The 17394-nt window shown below is 39.3% G+C and overlaps 7 protein-coding genes across 7 annotated transcripts; 3 read left to right on the top strand and 4 right to left on the bottom strand.

Moving 5' to 3' along the window:
* Positions 1 to 95: 95 nt before the first annotated feature.
* Positions 96 to 731, bottom strand: I206_104225 (uncharacterized protein; the record flags this gene model as incomplete). The annotated part of the gene is made up of 4 exons (XM_019155936.1): positions 96 to 126; positions 223 to 345; positions 433 to 478; positions 617 to 731. 4 exons carry the CDS (start codon positions 729 to 731, stop codon positions 96 to 98), a joined length of 315 nt encoding a protein of 104 aa, XP_019010894.1.
* A 365-nt stretch (positions 732 to 1096) lies between these two features.
* Positions 1097 to 4384, top strand: I206_104224 (uncharacterized protein; the record flags this gene model as incomplete). The annotated part of the gene is made up of 14 exons (XM_019155937.1): positions 1097 to 1156; positions 1253 to 1420; positions 1554 to 1673; positions 1743 to 1886; positions 1956 to 2250; positions 2306 to 2427; positions 2493 to 2777; positions 2837 to 2938; positions 2995 to 3104; positions 3163 to 3304; positions 3358 to 3512; positions 3574 to 3877; positions 3970 to 4110; positions 4172 to 4384. The coding sequence occupies 14 exons, from the start codon at positions 1097 to 1099 to the stop codon at positions 4382 to 4384; spliced, it is 2361 nt and encodes a 786-aa protein (XP_019010895.1).
* Positions 4385 to 4735: 351 nt separating this feature from the next.
* On the top strand, positions 4736 to 6827 carry I206_104223 (uncharacterized protein; the record flags this gene model as incomplete). The annotated part of the gene is made up of 6 exons (XM_019155938.1): positions 4736 to 4921; positions 4997 to 5138; positions 5211 to 5389; positions 5446 to 5550; positions 5621 to 5845; positions 5898 to 6827. 6 exons carry the CDS (start codon positions 4736 to 4738, stop codon positions 6825 to 6827), a joined length of 1767 nt encoding a protein of 588 aa, XP_019010896.1.
* Positions 6828 to 7187: 360 nt separating this feature from the next.
* I206_104222 (acetolactate synthase, mitochondrial) lies at positions 7188 to 9552 on the bottom strand (the record flags this gene model as incomplete). The annotated part of the gene is made up of 4 exons (XM_019155939.1): positions 7188 to 7220; positions 7279 to 8117; positions 8176 to 9092; positions 9164 to 9552. The coding sequence occupies 4 exons, from the start codon at positions 9550 to 9552 to the stop codon at positions 7188 to 7190; spliced, it is 2178 nt and encodes a 725-aa protein (XP_019010897.1).
* Positions 9553 to 10186: 634 nt separating this feature from the next.
* On the top strand, positions 10187 to 12129 carry I206_104221 (chlorophyll synthesis pathway protein BchC; the record flags this gene model as incomplete). Its single annotated transcript, XM_070202921.1, has 11 exons — positions 10187 to 10297; positions 10370 to 10448; positions 10557 to 10643; positions 10725 to 10820; positions 10898 to 10911; positions 10985 to 11055; positions 11148 to 11418; positions 11483 to 11652; positions 11723 to 11818; positions 11882 to 11899; positions 11964 to 12129. The coding sequence occupies 11 exons, from the start codon at positions 10187 to 10189 to the stop codon at positions 12127 to 12129; spliced, it is 1179 nt and encodes a 392-aa protein (XP_070059022.1).
* Positions 12130 to 12287: 158 nt separating this feature from the next.
* I206_104220 (uncharacterized protein) lies at positions 12288 to 13964 on the bottom strand (the record flags this gene model as incomplete). Its single annotated transcript, XM_019155941.1, has 8 exons — positions 12288 to 12539; positions 12618 to 12772; positions 12823 to 12932; positions 13008 to 13075; positions 13141 to 13246; positions 13350 to 13629; positions 13706 to 13780; positions 13874 to 13964. 8 exons carry the CDS (start codon positions 13962 to 13964, stop codon positions 12288 to 12290), a joined length of 1137 nt encoding a protein of 378 aa, XP_019010899.1.
* A 1367-nt stretch (positions 13965 to 15331) lies between these two features.
* I206_104219 (uncharacterized protein) lies at positions 15332 to 17064 on the bottom strand (the record flags this gene model as incomplete). Its single annotated transcript, XM_019155942.1, has 5 exons — positions 15332 to 15544; positions 15601 to 15660; positions 15714 to 15829; positions 15886 to 16229; positions 16280 to 17064. 5 exons carry the CDS (start codon positions 17062 to 17064, stop codon positions 15332 to 15334), a joined length of 1518 nt encoding a protein of 505 aa, XP_019010900.1.
* Between the last annotated feature and the right edge of the window lie 330 nt (positions 17065 to 17394).

Here is a 17394-nt window from a genome sequence, read left to right as displayed (position 1 = left end):
TGTTACAATAATGTATTGATACAATGTTGATATATGTTATGAATGTGTTCTAAAGAGAAGAAGTAACGAGATAAGGCAAAGTATGAAGACGAGGATCATGCTTCCAGGAAATCAGCAGCCGTCAACCTATTTACAATGTATGGATCAGTACATCATTACTCATCAAGAAGATCCATCACACGGTTATCACCATATACAACAGTATCATGAGACTACACTCACAGCTCCAAAGCGATATAAGGATCTATCCTGTCTGAAAAATCTTCCTTAATATCCTCAGCATTGAATTCGGCATATTGAACTTTATATGCCAAGTATTCGATCACTTTGAGTAGTATCACACCACTACAAATTGCAAGCAATTTCAGTACTGAGCTTACCCCTTTAATCATAGGTTTGTGTGTCATACTATATAAATGATATTCAACTCACCGTTGCTGGATTTTACATGTCTTGTTTTTAGCTTCTTCGAAATTGGCTATAGTTGTGACCAACAAAACAATCAGCTATCGATCGGCAGGACGTAGTGGTGGCCCCTTTAAAATCCAACCTAGTATTACTCCATCCCCCGGAGCGGCCCTCGAATACATGAAATAACAAAAGTTAATCTACTCACCTTCCTCATCCAACATCGATTTAAGTGTCCCACTAGCTTCGGCGATCTTCCTGGAAACCACAAAAGTATACCCATCTGATGATTCCAGAAGTACGTAATCTTCTTCTTGAGACATCTTGATACCTTGACTGAACGAACAGATCTTATGTTGTTCTACGTATTGGCTGTGAGTTTTATATGAAACTTATACGGTACGAGTGGGAAGACTGGAAATTCAGACTTTGATCATGTTCATATTCATATTCCAGTTGACGCGTTCGTATACCTGGCGGAACTAGCCGACCTTCATGCGGCAAAGAACCCGGTGATGACGCTTAGACTGGTTTCGTTGAGATCAATAATAAGTTTTGGAAAGATACCCAATATTCATGAACAAGACATGACCGAGGAGCTGTAGCGCTTGCCTGCTCCAAAAAATAAAATCTTTGTGCCGATAGATCCTCGCTATTGGCAGATACACCGGCAGAGCGAAGAATCAACATGATTCGTAAACAAAGACCGACATTCACTAGCTCCGAGCTGGAAATGCAATTACAGCAGGTGAGTCCAGAAATAACAAAGTCAACAGGCGATTCCTGCGATAGACGAGACTTGAGTGCAAGATGAAATATTGACCAAGTGCTCTTCACACGATAGATCAACTTGGATCCGACATCCTCCACAACTGAGAACTTAGAAGCCCTAGCTCCTCTCATCAAGTCTATACAAGATAGTGATTCTGAGCAATTGTATTTGAGGAGTCTAGATAAATTTGTAGAAGAGAAAGAGAGGGAGATTGAAAAGATCTGCCAAGAGAATTATGAGGTATGTCATTCCCATGTTGTCATCATGCTTTGTACAATCTCCTAGCCCAATCCGCTATTTAACTCGATGCTAGATTTTGATGAGCCAGTAGTTATGGACAAAATAGCTGATCTGTTTGCGTTGAATCTGTCAGGATTTCGTTTCATCAGTGTCGACACTGTTGACTATAAGACAAGGTTCGGGTCATCTACGTAGGAGAATAGGTGAATTGGATGGTCAGATGGGCGATGTAGGTCGAGCATTAGGCGAAAAGGTGAGTCAAAACTCCTCAGAAGGTTATCCCTGCTCGGAGGATGGTAAGTTAATCACGACTTCTGTTCAGAAACGAGCCTTGCTGGAACAGAAGAAAGTCGCACGAAATATGGATGATGCGATCGAAACGCTTCAAACATGTTTGAGATTATTGGATCTGGTTCATAGAGTTGGGGAGATGATTAGGGAAGGCAAATATTGGGGTGCTTTGAGAGTATGTGTATCCGCCCCTAAAGACCAGCTATCGGTATGATATAGCTGATATGTCGTGCTTCCGACGTAGTCGATAGAAGATCTTCTGCACTTGACACCGCCTTCAATCTCCCAGACCCCCTTCTACGCGCATATATTATCTTCTCTCCCATCACTTCGATTATCGATCAAAGACGCAGTGACCGCATCTACAAAATCATGGCTTTTTGACGTTCGAGAATCGGGTTCTAAAGTAGGTAAACTGGCACTGGAGCAAATGTCTCAGAGAATAAAGAAATGGAGAACGAAACGTGAGAAAGAGGGTGGCGTACGTTTGGCAAGAGTTGGAGGAGCTATGGAATTAGTGCATAATGAGCGAGTCGAATGTGAGTAGATTGACATTCATAAATATGCGTCAGGGTACTAATCACTTACGGATAGTCGATGCGTTGGATAATGACGAAATCAAAGTGGACTTCAAACCTTTGTATCAATGTATACATATATACGAAGCTTTGGAATCTAAACCCGAATTGCAAAGGAATTATCAGGTTGATCGAAAGGTGCGCCTGCTGTCAAATACTGACACGATGAGTTTTGAGTGTTTCTAACAGCGTTAATGCTATAGACCCAAGCGACTCTTATTCTTACTTCTCGACTCTCTACCACGCCGGAAACGCTCTTGTCAACCCTTCCACTTCTGATGCAAGAATTGGTAGGATTCTTCATCATAGAATCTCATTTGTTACGGACCATGCCTGATTTCAGGACTCAACGAGATGTTGATGAATTATGGGATGAAATGTGTAAAAGAATTGTAGAAGTTGTAGGAACAGGTCTGAAAGGATGTAGTGAACCTGAAGTATTCCTGGAGAGTAAAACCAACGTTTTATTATTCGTCCAGACTCTTGAGGTTAGTCAGCTGTTCTGGGACGTCTCAAGGATGAATCAGCTAATTGAATGATACGATAGGGATACGGCTATAATATTACTGAATTGAATGGACTATTGATCACACTCTTTGAAAGGTATTCTGAATTACTTCTCAGAAAGTTCAGTACCGACTTTGATCACGTGAGATAGCTCTTCTACGCGTGATATTCCTTCTTCAGCTGATCGCCATATTTCAGATTGTTTCGGAAGATGACAACCAACCTATGATGGTGAATGACCAAGAAGAATTTGACCAAGTAGCCGGTGTTTGTTGGCTTGCACCAGGAGAAATGGAATCCCTCGCTATGTACGTTGGCCAATGTTTGTTTGTGCAACGGGAAATTGAGCTCATGCGTTCGCTATAGGCAAGGATTTCCCCAGGCTATGCCTTTCTCCCAAACTTATCCTATGTGTTGTATAAACATACGTAATTTCGTGGATCAGTTCTACCAATTTACAGACGGTGTAGCTCAACAGCATCTGGATATTGACGAAGTGCTACGAAAGGTGACTAGCGCGATATTTGTGAATTTTCATCGACACTGACATGATTGCACTAGTCACTTGACGGATTACTGTCCGATCACGTCTCCAAACAGATCGCCAAAAGGCTTCAAAACATGTCCAACCTATCCCAAATTGCTCAGGTGGTCATCAATCTGGAACATTTCAGTACGGCTTGTGACGAGTTAGAAGGAGTATTGATGAATCTCAGGTAAGGTTACATGCACGCTAAATGGCGGAAAGATTATGGCAGCTCATTGAATGCGTAACAGGGCATCTCAAAGGGGAGGACCAGTTCATCTGTCTTCTACACAGTCATTCGTTCAAACTCTAGAAACGGCTCAAAATCGTATAGATTCGGTCATAAATTCTAAACTCGAATCGTTCTTCGAATTGGCGGAGTATAATTGGCTACCAGCTAGACCTCAGTCCACTGCTAGCGAGCCTTCCACATACGTCTTCGAAATGATCACTTTCTTGACTGCATATGTGGATAGTGTTCTGATTGGCTTGAATGAAGGAGTTAAAAATAGGGCATATGTACATGCTTTGGGAAGGATCAATAAGTGGTTAATGGTGGGTCCAACGTTCTTCAATGCTTCTCGCGCATACAATAGAATTAAGGAGGTATTGCGAACAAAGCTAACATACTTGCAATCTGGTCACAGGATACGCTATGTGGTAGAGAGGTCGTCCGCTTTAATGAAATGGCACTAGCTAGTGTATTGGCAGATGTGACTTTCATTGAGACTGAAATTAAAAGATTAGATAAAGCGGGGTTAGATAGGGTATTTGAGGAAGTGAAACATGTGAGCTTGATCCGACATTCCAGGAAGATAGATTGACTAATTCGTGTTCTTGATATTTCAGACGATCAACATTGTCTTAACCGAAAGTGTATCAGCATATATGGAACCTTCTATTCGATCAATGTCTTATCCTTCCGTCAAACCAATCCGACTTGCGGTGATACTGGCGAAGTTAGGAAAAGCACATGCGTTAGGTGGCGTACAAAGTAGTATGGTCAAAGCTGAACGAAGGAGGAGAGAAGCGGATGAAGTTGCGAAACTTGCTGGACGATGAAGGGTTTTTTTGCAAGAGGATTTCATCGAGATCCGGCTGATCACATATTACGTATAGGGATGTACTTGTATATATTGTTGTATCGTTATCATATATGCATGGCTAGTCATTGGATATTGTCGAACCTCGCATGACCTGGTGCTTTTGTAGATCGCTTGATCCGACTTTTCCGGCGGAATGACGCAAAGGGGTACTCGAAGGGGTTGGAGATTAATCTTGAAACAAGCTCAACGTTGTTATTTATAACGGACAGGTCATGACTTATCTAAAATACGAAACGGAAATACCATTTAACCCTAATACATGTCCGCGCAATGCAACTTGAAGACTTTTCCGAGACGATAGCGCAAGATGTTCCGTCCTTATCGAGATCATCAATTCATTCATCATGACGAGGCTAATTCCTTCACCCCTTTTGAAAATGTTGGAACGGCATCATTTTCATCCGGTCATGAGCTTGATGATCATAGTACGATAGAATCAGACGATATGATGGGTAGTCATGAAGAAGAGATGATTTGGGAACCTGAGAATTCTGTGAGTCATACAATTATTCGACTATATCTACAAATTGATTATATGATCATAAGAGTATGGCTAATTCCCCAATAGACTAGTAATTCGATCCATTATCTAGCAATCGATACAAATATATTCATTTCCCAATTGAATCTAATTCGAGTTGTACATGACTTGCTCTTAACTTTGAGACCTAGTCCTATAATTTTACTTATACCTTCAATTGTTATACACGGTAGGTCATGAATTCACTTTAAACCTTTCGTAAAAATTGGACTGAATAATAAACTGATCATTGCTTTTTTAGAACTTGATTCATTGAAAAATTCCAAAACACTTCCCGAACCTAATTCTCCAATAACATTAGGTAGATTAGTTCAATCATCAAATAGTTGGTTACTTGAAATTCATCGAAATAGACGTAAAACAGGAAAAGGTGCTTTAAGATGTCAAAGCTTAAAAGAAAAATGGGATTTACATATAAGAGTAAGGTTTTTTTTATATATTTTCAAAGGAATGAAAATTAAATCTTTAGATAATAGGAACATGGTCAAAATGATGATCAGATATTAGATTGTTGTTTATATTTTAAATATCATGAAGCTAAAGTAACCCTCTGGACTGATGATAAGAATTTAAGCGTAAAGGTGAATTCCAAATTATCGACTTTCAAGCCCTATATTAGATTCTAGGACTAACATAATGATATGATTATAGGCAGAATCCAATGATATACCTACTATAGGTGGGAAAGTATTCACATTAACTTCTTTTCTGAATTCATTGGAAGAACAATTTCCAGATTCATTATGGGATCAAGTTCGTCATTTAGAAAATTACAAAATGCCCGTTGGACTCACTGAAATTGGGAAAGAGAGCGGTGATGGGGAGGAAAATTTAATCCTGGAGTTAGATCATAATATGGAATTGGATCAAGATCTGGTGAGTGGATTATGGTTTACAGCTTTATCAATATGACTGATTTGATATCTAGCCTCAACATATCAATAGTTCCGTCCTTCAAGATACCTCGACCAATGTCATTTCGATTTTAGACCGACAAGAAGAAAAACGATATCCCTACTTACTTCCTACGACAAACCCCCAGCTCGCATCGCAACCTACCTCAGCATGTATCTCAAATTCAATTACGACACCTCCGACAAATTCTCATTCAACAATTTCGCCATCATCGATACTTATGGTTCACGACAATTCATCAACCTCGAATCGATCAACATCTACACCAACAACAATGACTTATCCGACAAGTCCGCTCATGAGTAACAATGCAACAAAGAATGGGATACCTCAAGAGTCCTCAACATCAAACTCAATCTCAACCTACAACTCAACTTCCAACTCACCAACAATATCAAGACGATCTTCAATAACAGCCAGTCAACCTATAACATCAACTTTCAATGAACCTTCAAAAATCCTCTTAACATCAATAGAAATATCACTTCGACCTCTATTAATTTCTTTACTTGAAAATTCACCAAAACAAATTCAATTAAAAAATCAACAAATAAATTCCAATAATGATACATTAAATAAATTATTAAATACATTATTAGAATTAGATGAAGAATTAAAAATTAAAGAAAAAGAAAAAGAAAAAGGTGAAGGTGAAGGTAAATTAAATTATTCAAATATTAGAATAATAATAATTCAAAATATAAGTTATATTAAAATTATAAAAGAATATATAAAATATCATTTAAATTCAAATTTAAATTTAAATTGGAAAAAAACTAATATAATAAAAGATACTTATAATAATAATGGAAATAGAAAACTTAGATCAGGTGAATTATTTCAAAGTTTAATGAAACTTAAAGATAATTTTAAAAAAATGGGTTTAAATTTTGATGATGATGATTTAAATATTGTAATTAACGAGGTGAAAAATTTGAACTAAATATATATAAATGTTTTTTTTTTTTGAAAATTGATAATTTCGATTTATATTTCCTTTCCATAATTAATTCAATTTGTGTAAATTGAATCTCAGAATGATTTCAATATTTTTTATATCCTTTTATAATTTTGTAAAATCTGTATTATTCTGTGAATTCAACGATAGATATTAAGATATAGTGAATTGTACGGATGAACACAAATATCCTAATTGATAGTAATGCATACACACCCAATACAAAAAAAATACGAAAGCATTTCACTTCTCATCCACGCTCCGTAATATTAGCAACATCGCTAATTGGCTTGATCAGCGAGTGGTCGATTCATAATAGTTGAATTCATTAATTGTCCTTATCGCTTAATTCGATTTTGTTCTAAGGATAGGATGAAGCTATGAACAATCAGTAGAATTAGTAATTGTGTAACTAATAATACCTGCGATAACTCACAATTTGTTCATGTAAAGCTTTTCCAGCTGGAACCATAGGATAAACATGTTCTGAAGATACAATACATTCCATAACGATAGGTCTAGTTCCATCGTATTCTAAAAATTCTTTCATTTTCGCAGGAAGTTCTTTTAAATTTGTTACTCTTAATGCTTTTGCACCCATAGATTCAGAAAGTTTAACAAAATTAGGATTTGTCATTCTTGTATGAGAATATCGATTTTCATAGAAAAGATCTTGCCATTGTTCAACCATACCTTGAAATTCATTATTGAAAAGTAAAACTTTTACACCAATGTTATATTGACTTGCGGTTTGTAATTCCATTGCTGTCATTGAAAATGAAGCATCTCCATCAATATCAACAACAATTTTTTCAGGTGCAGCAACTTTTGCTCCAATTGCTGAAGGTAAACCGAAACCCATTGTACCTAATCCACCTGATGATACCCATGATCTAGGTTCAGTCCATCTATAATGTTGACATGCCCACATTTGATGTTGTCCTACACCTGTAGTAACGATGACTTTTTCTTTTCCAATTATTTCAGCTTGGTTATTTAATTCTTGAACGACTTCTTGAGGTTTTAATTTTTGACCTTCAGTAGAAGGTGTGAACGCGAAAGGGTATCTTTCTTTATTGGCTTTACACCTTGCTATCCATGCTGATCTGTCTACAGCTTCAATTTGAGGTAAAATCTTAGCCAAGGAAGCGTTGACATCTCCAAGGACAGGTATGTGAGCCTCGATGATTTTGTTGATGTTCTTAGGTTGAATCTCGAAGTGGATGATACCTCCGGTACCTTCCAAAGCGGCGGCTTGAGCAGCGGGAGCGAAAGCTTCGAGTCTCACGTTAGCTTATGTACCGAGACGGCTTAAGATGTCTGATTTACTCACTATCGACTTTACCAGTGACTCGATCATCAAATCTTATACCAAGAGCAATGACCACATCGGCCTCTTGAATAGCAAAGTTGGCATAAGCGGCACCGTGCATACCGATCATATGAAGCGATTTCTCATCTCGTTCATCGAAAGCCCCAAGACCTTGTAAAGTAGTAGTGACGGGGATTCGACCGTGATCTGAGAGTTGCTTTAAGAGTTTTGGTCCTTCCTCTGAAGCGAGAATACCATTACCAGCAAAAATGATTGGTCGTTTAGCTTTGTTGATCATCTTTGCTGCGGCGGCAATGAGGGAGGGTTCTCCGGGGATAGGGGCTGAGTTGTTTGCTGGGTTGAGAGGGTTTGAAGGAAGATAAGGAGATGAACCTGGTTGAGCAGATTTTGCTGGAATAGGTGTACGTAAAATAGCAGCTGTAACATCTTTTGGTAAATCGACTAAGACTGGACCCGGTCTACCGGTAGTGGCGATCTTGAAAGCTTCATTAATTCTTCTTGGTAATTCGGCTATATCGTTTACCATTACATTCCATTTAGTACATGATCTTGAGATTCCAACCATATCGGCTTCTTGGAAAGCATCAGAACCGATCAAATTCGTTGCTACTTGTCCACAGAAAACTACCATTGGTACACCATCCGAAAGAGCATCTTGCATTGGTGTAATGACATTGGTAGCACCGGGACCGGAAGTAACGAGGACTACACCTGGTTTACCTGATACTCTTGCGTAACCTTCCGCCATGTGGCCAGCACCTTGTTCGTGCCTTGGCAAAACAAAGTCGAAGTGAGGGGAGTTGTAAATGGCATCAAAGACTGGTAAGATTGCTCCACCGGGGTAACCGAACACCTGTTTGACATCGTGTCGCAGCATCATCTCGTGAAAGATTTGACCACCTGAAAGTCCGACGAATCTAGTACAATTTCAGAACTTAGCTTCGCTCATATATATGCCATCGTTTCACAAGATCCAGATATGACTCACGAGTAATCAAGGCCATTCTTTATTTGTGTTCCAGTCTCACTTTGGTAAGTTGGGGTGTTTTTAGGAATAGTTTGCGCAGGGGTGGCAGGTTGGAAGTGTTGTGCGGGAGCAGGTCGTACAGCAGGAGCGGCTCCAGTTATAGCACTTGAATTTAGAGATCTTATATGTGCTCTTACTCTATCTTTCGCTTCGAGTGAGATACCTCTATCCCTTGGAGCTTTTTCAACAGAAGCGGGAGCATTTTGAGTAGAAGAAGTGTGAATTTTATTTTGAGAAGAAGTTGATTTTGATCTTCGTTGGCTTACAGCTGGTGTAGCTACGGATAGTCTTGAAGCTGATGGTGCGGTGGTTGGGAGAGTTCGTAAGAAACGGGATTGCCTGGTAAGCATTTTGAGCGGCGAAAAATCGATATGGGATGAAAAGGAGGAAAAGGGTGCTCGTTTTTGAGCTTTTGGTGTAGGTTTGTGTAGTTAGACCTTTTGCGGTCTTTTTCAATAAAATATTCTGATCGATCAGAAGAAAAGGTAATGAAACTGATGAAAGATTCTTATGTGTTTGAACGCGGTTAAGGTGTTGCTGTGGTATTTTTTGTCGAGTCGTTTAGATCGGTCATTTTAACGGTAACAAATTCAAATATTCAACTAAGGATTTTCGAATTTTTCATCGTATCCTTACCCTGAACTCCCGATCGACCCGAACCATTCAGGTTAAGCCACGCGACATTCACGATAAACTCAGACAGCTCAAACTAAGTGTGGAGGTGGAGACTCCAGATCTACGAAAACAAAGATCACCTGTTTCTTGTCTAATTGGTATTCTCCCATGATGAGCCCGACTTCGGCCCGAAAAGTGAACATGATGTTTAACTAGTACGGTCTAACGGTGTATGACATTGTCCGTCTACATAAGCGTGGTGGAAAGGACCAAAGTATGATCAAGTTATTCTTGACCCACAAGTCAATTATATAAGGAAGATTGCTCCTCCATCGGCGACACTATCATCGCCTATCATCAATAAGCAACATGTCCGCGCAAGCTGTACTTCCGAAAGGTAGTCCTCACCCGGCTGAATTCAAGCCGAAAGATAACCCAGCGTTTATCCTGCATGACAAGTTGAAGACAGGATATGAGGAGGTGAGCTACGTAGCTGCGACAGTTGCTCGATTTTCGACGAAATTAGCGCTAATGCCATTCTGTTACCTTCAGCAACCGATACCAGAGGTCGGTCCAGATGAGGTGCTCATTGAAATCAAGAAAACAGGGATCTGCGGATCGGATGTCCACTGTAGGTACAATCAATTTATCCTAGGCGATCAAATCTACATCGGCTTTAGTTGTATCCTCAGAGCTCCATGTTCTTTGGAGCTCCCGCTCACCGCTTTATTCCTCTTAGTTTACAACACCGGAGCTATGGGATTGGTCAAGCTTCAAGAACCGATGTGTTTAGGACATGAATCATCCGGGATAATCGTCCAATTAGGTTCAAACGTGGCCTTGAAAGCCAAGCAGTCTAATGACCTTGCTGGAAAATTAGCTCAAACGGAAGGGAAAGATTTGAAAGCCGTGAATAGTGTAGTTGGGAAAGGGACCATTCAGCTTGGGGATAAAGTCGCATTGGAGCCTGGTGTGACCTGTAGGATGTGTACGGATTGTCGAGGTGAGTGCCAGGCTTTTCCAAACAAGTGGTCATAACCGAGATTATTGAGCTGATGACAATCTTGATCATACGTGTAGGGGGATGTTACCAAGTATGTGCAGTCGAAACACTCTCTGTCTACGTATTCAGTATCGGAACCCCATTCTAATAGCCCTTCTTTCTAGATATGCGAACATATGGTATTTGCAGCTTATCCACCTTCTCGAGGAGGAACACTTCAAAGGTATTATAAACTGTTAGTATACTTTTATCAATCTTGCTTTATTCGAAGCTTAATCGATAAGGCTTTACTGCTTCATGCTGACTATACATCATTTATCATTGTAGCCCAGCAGATCTAGTTTATAAACTTCCCGAATCAGTAGGGCTAGAATACGGTGCAATGATGGAACCTCTTTCCGTTGCTGTTCATGCAATAGCCAATAAAGGTCAATTGAGAACAGGTTATAACGTCATAATCTTCGGTGCTGGACCAGTAGGATTATTGGCTATGGGAGTTGCGAAAGGTTTAGGAGCAAATAGAATTGTAGCTGTTGATATAAATAAAGAAAGATTACAATTTGCAAAAAGATATGCAGCTACAGATATTTATATACCAGTAAGGTCTAATTTTCTACTTTTGTTATTTGTTATTCATACTAATAAACGAGTTTTACCTATAGATTAAGCAAAATGAAGGTGAAAGTAGACCTCAATATTCTTTAAGAGCAGCTCAAGATCTACTCTTAACTTTGGGTATCCCAACCAGAGGTCCAGGTTCGATTGATTTGGTAATGGATGCTACAGGAGCAGAGGTATGTATTCAAATGGGATTAAATGCTGTTCGACCAGGGTGAGTAAATTCCAAAAAATACTAGTATTTCATAATCTCAAATATAACAATATTGAACGTGTATTCAAAGTGGAACATACGTACAAACTGGTTTCGGACCACCCGATATTCAAATCCCTTTATTCAGAGTAACAACTGAAGAAATTACAATCAAAGGTGGATGGAGGTGAGTCTAATGATAAGTAATATAGGGGTTATCTGGCTGACCGTGTTATACACTTTACGGTAGATACGGTAATGGCGATTAGTGAGTATATTAATGGTCATACAATCAGTGACCCGCTTTACATGCAACTAATCATTATGTTTAGTCCACTTGCTATTGATTTGGTCAATCGTGGTCTAGTAAATCTCGAACCACTTCTTACGCACACTTTTAAATTCAAAGACGCTTTGGAAGCTTTCGAAATTACAAAAGCAGGAAAAGATAAAAATGGGAAATTCGTGATCAAATGTGTAATCGATGGACCCGAGTAGCGTACGGTGGATCAAAAGGAATCGATGTTGGGTGAAAATGCGCTTGTAAATGAACAATACCGAGTTTTTGTAGAAAAGTGTAACGAATGAAAGTAAACTTCGTTACGATTCGTAGGTAAATCAAGATGATATGTATGATATCCTCATTTCATTTTTAATTATTTTTTCTTCTGTAACCTTTTTATCTCTTCTAAACCTTGTTCTCTACTTCTACCATGTGTTCTTTTTCCTTCTTGACGATTTTCAACACCTAAATAAGTTGGTAAAACACTTTCAACACTTGTTAATTCAGCTTGATTAGGTGAAGAAGAAGGTAAAGAAGAAGGAAAAGATTTTAATAAATCTTTAAAATTTAATGAAAATAATGGTGGATGTGGTGAAACTATATTATCAGATCTAAGTTGTTCGACCTAAAAATCATTTCGATTTATTAGTTCTTTTTTTTTTTTTTTAAATTCTCGTTCCATATGCGAAGAATTAAAACTTACTTGATCACGAGTAACTGTAAATAAATTTTCAGGTAATTTTTCTAAAAAGAAACCTTGTATTTTACCTATCCAAAATGGTAAACTAAGTATAAATCTACGTCCTTCATAACCTGAATATCTAAGAACAAGCTGCATTATTTCTCGATATGTATATACTATATTATCAATTAGCTTTTTAAACTCGAAGGGGGATCAAATATCATACCATCTGGTCCACCAGCTTCAATTATCCTTCCTCCAACTTGTTTGACAATTTCAGGTTCATCGCGACAACAAATTTCAACTGCTCGAGCTATATCACCTGCGTATACTGGTCTTAAGGTATAGATCATATAAATATTGATCCAATTCACATTCGCACTTGGCATTAAAAAATAAGAGTAAACTCACTGAAATCTAGAAACTCCACCTCCAAAAACAGGTAAAAAAGGTAACCATTTGGCTAAACTTGCGAACCGCTATGTAAGATTACTCAATGAGTCATCCCTTCCTCTAATATATCTTCTATGTCTTCACCACTTACATTGAAGAATGAATCTCCCGGTCCAAAAACGATAGAAGGTCGAATTATAGTTGCAGAAGGATGATTTTCAAAAATAGCTTTTTCACCAAGTGCTTTAGTTCTCCAACTATGCAAAAGTGTGAGCACTTAAATCATTCGAAATATCAAGGACAAAATGTCAAATAAATTTCTAAATAAGTATAAATGAATGAATAGAAAATTAAACTTACTAAGCAGTTACACCACCTTCATCAGCACCAATTGCACTAATTCCAATAAATCTTTTAACTCCAAATTGTTTAGCTAATTTTGAAACATTTTCTGTACCTTTCCATTGAACAGAATTCATTTTTGATTCTGATCCAACTAAAATACCTACCATAGAAACAACTGCTGAAGCATCTTTAAAAGCTTCTTTTAAATTATTGAAATCATTTGATGATGATAATGTAATATCAACTGATTTAGGTGAAAGTATTTGAGAACCTAAATGTGAAAGTTGAGAATAAACTATATTTTGATATTTTTAAATAATTAGTTCAAAAAGTATACAATGAGTTAAAATTACAAAAAAAAAAAGATTCACGTTTTTGTGGATTTCTTGAAACTAATAATACTTTATTCCTTGGATCTGCTATTAGTGCTTTTGCGATATATGATCCTATATTCAATTTCAAACTTTTAGTTGGAAAAATTTATTCAATTATCGCAAAAGTGAATCAAATCGTGACTAGAGAAGCTTTACTAAACTAACCTAGAAATCCTGCTCCTACTAATACAATCTTTCTAGTTGATTTATCTGAAGGAGGAACGGTGATTGTCGAAGCTAGTCGACGGGAAATCATGATGAGGCAAACTTTCTGAATATCAAAGAATTCCAGCTGTATGTATTGTTTGAGTTTGCGGAGATATGTAATCTCAAATATAGACGATCGTGTTGGTATTTATCTTTTTGAAACATTACTCAAATGTATATAACCTCAAACCTCAACAATTTCTGCTCACTCATCTCGATGGACAAGACCTCGAACATCTCTCGGAAATATTATCAGTCTGAACCGGTTGTGCCTGATCGATCAACCATGAAGAAATGATGTCACTCGTCAGTAGTCCATAAAGCTCGCATATTCGAAACATGTCAACGTCGAGGATTTGTACTTCTAGACAATTCACCACATGTCCATTGTTACCTCTTGGGTCAGGAGGAATCGTCTCTAGGAGGCCTGCCGACCTTTCTGATTAGACTTGCGTGTTTCTGATCGGGGTTTTCGTGAAGGAGACTTAGAAAAAAGCAAAAATCGTGCGGAACACAAAAAGATTCGACGTTGACATGATTCGAACATGCGAGCCAGAAGGCACGGGTTGAAGAGATTAGAAATTCTAGACCCGCCGAATAACCACTATCGCACAACGCCATTGGTTGGAAATGAAAGCGTTTATATGTTTATATAGTACAGTCGTCAGCTGTTATTAAAAGATGACTTGACTGCAGCTTCTTCACTTTCACTGCTGGACTTCATTGCCGCCTGATGAGTCCAGCGTACGCGGGTATTGTGCACGTGCTTGCCAAAATCTGGGGATGTTGGATCGTAAGAGTACAAGCCATTCATCCTGCCTCTTTACTCCGCATTTAACAAATACTACGGCTTTCGAGGCGGTGTTCTTGGCTGGTCCACCCAGACCTGTCCAAGAGATTACTTGACAACAGTGCAGACTGCGTCGGACAGTCAATGTTTCCGCACTTGACCTATACTATCCAATCGCACCACAGGTCTACAATATGTATAAGCCTTCAGGCGGACATCAACGTCACCACACAATTACGTCAGAACGAACCATAAGCGGTCCAGATCGCTTACAAGCGGTATATCGCCTTATCAGAAGTATCGGGGTCCAGGTCATCTAGCGTATAAGCACAATCACCAGGCGGTGCGAATATGTAATCAAATGTCATCACAGCCAGACTGTCTCAAACAGGTTGGTACTGCGCAGAACGGTCAAACGGTATTCACTCGAAGACCATCACTAGCAAAACATCGCGAACCATTTTCAGCTACACAAATGTGAAACATATTTAGATCCTGGTTGTACGAGATGCATTGTATGAGATGTGTGTAGCGATGTTATATTTTGAGCCGGGTCCAACAGATATAGATGGATCTATGACCGATTCGGGGGCTACTCGACTCACATCGTCCTGTCTGATTCGATCTTAGACCAATCTCGGCTGATGAACATCCTTCTCTTCGCGCCTGTCAGCTTTCAAAGTAGAAGCTAGCAAACCTATTTGGGGCGTATGTTCCGACAAACTCTGTAACCCCTCTTCTACCTCTTCTAGCTTGGCAGTATGGGTACCTGTTCCCATTTGAGCATTGACGATTTCAATGAATTTGTGCGCTAATTCTGGCCCTTCCCTGATCAAGACCTGTTCTCATATATCAGCCGAATCATCCTGAATCAGATGGGTGAGATTTAGCTTACGATGACTACCTCTACTGCGATGAGCAGGATAATAATGACTTCCATCCTATGGGCCGAGGACTTTACATTACGTCAGCTGATCGTTCTCACGAGCGAACGGTGTATCCACTAACCTCTGTCAACAATGCTCGCAAGGTACTTTGCACTTCCTGAGCATAATCCAACTTTTTATTAAACGCATCTATACGTTCTTTGATTTCAAACTCAGATGCAATTGAGTCGAAGTAAGCTATTGAAAATATAGGTATAAGCTTATAGCAATGCCTTGTAAGAGATCGACCTTACACTCAAGCTCCGGTTCACTCCAGTAAAACTCAGGAGTATCATCCAGACCTCCACCAGAGGTGTTTACTGCCATTCTGAGAGTCATCAATTCACCCATCTTCCGAATGACCTCTTTTCGATCTAGAGGTTGACGTCCAGTCCGCTGTAGAGCTCTAGGTAGAGTGGAGACGCCCGCTATGTGACTATCTAATCGGTCTTCCAGAACGGATAAAGATGATGATCGGGAAAGCGAGAGCGATAATGTGTATCGAGCTAATAGAGATGCTAACGAAGGCGAAGGGGAGAATGTTGACAATTCAGGTGGTCGACCAAGGAGTATTAAATTACCCAGAATGTGGGTTTTGCTATTGGTCCGGGTCAGATTGAGAATGCGCCGTGAGATACACCAACTCACGCTGTGGGATCGACTACAAAATCAACTTCCTCAACTTCATACTCCTTTGCTTCTAATCTACCACTTTCTACATCCCAACCTTTTTTCCTGATTACGTCTCGGAGAAAACTTCTACCTTCCTCTTCGGTCAAACCCCAAGTTACAAAATTACCACTTGGGAATACCCAAATTTCACCTTTTTCTCCATATCCGAAACCCATTTCTCCCCTTTGGTAGGTATGAGAATTTCTATATTCTATATCCCGTGATACATCATCTTCCTCATTTTCCACCCATTCGATCTCCACACTTTTGTTGCTCGTACTTTGCATCGGTAATAGTTCCTTTGATCTGATCATACGCTCGACACCTCCTCTACCTTTCCATGGAGAAATGACAAAAGCCCTATCACGATCACCTTCGGGTACTTCATCCCACCGTACTCCTAGGGTTTTTAGTACACCGCCTAAAGCTAATAAATCGTATTTCTCGGCCGTCGTATGAGCGATACATTGTAATACAGGTCCCCTAGTACTCGAAGGGGCGTTTCTCAGGGGTTGAGAAGCAGCTTCAAGTCGTCGTTTAGGCGGTTTGTGAGATATAGGTAGTTTGGGTAGTCGATTATTGTTTATATTGTTATTTTGACGTTGTCCCGAGGACGATGAGGCGAATCTAGCATTTCGAATTGTAGGAATTGGCTGAATAGGGGTTCCTATGAATTTGAGACATTGTGCGCATACTATATGAGATCGGGAACGAGTGGAAGGTCCAGCGTGGATAAGCGTTCGTATCGAACGTGAGAACATGGTAAAGCGTGGATGGTTGGGTTTTGTCTGACAAGGGAGCGAAGGGAGATCTGAGAAGGTTACAATCGTCTGGAATGACTTGTGCGTTTGACCTGCTGAACTTGAACCTCTCGTCTCTCTACCTGACCAAACAATGTCGCACTTTGCAAAAATACGAAAACAAAAGATGAAATGGAAGCGGAAAGACGTCGCTCGACTTTAATTGATCATGCCGACGGAACGGGGCAGATTGATAAGGAAAGTAATGATGTGGACTTGATTGAAGCTATTTCCTTACCGGTTATTGGATTGAACCGAGTCCGATATCATTAGGTATTTTACCATAAGAAT

This window comes from Kwoniella pini, chromosome 5 (genome assembly GCF_000512605.2).
Source record: "Kwoniella pini CBS 10737 chromosome 5, complete sequence".
Classification (NCBI taxonomy): Eukaryota; Fungi; Basidiomycota; class Tremellomycetes; order Tremellales; family Cryptococcaceae; genus Kwoniella; species Kwoniella pini.
This window is presented reverse-complemented; position numbering and strand designations above follow the sequence as displayed.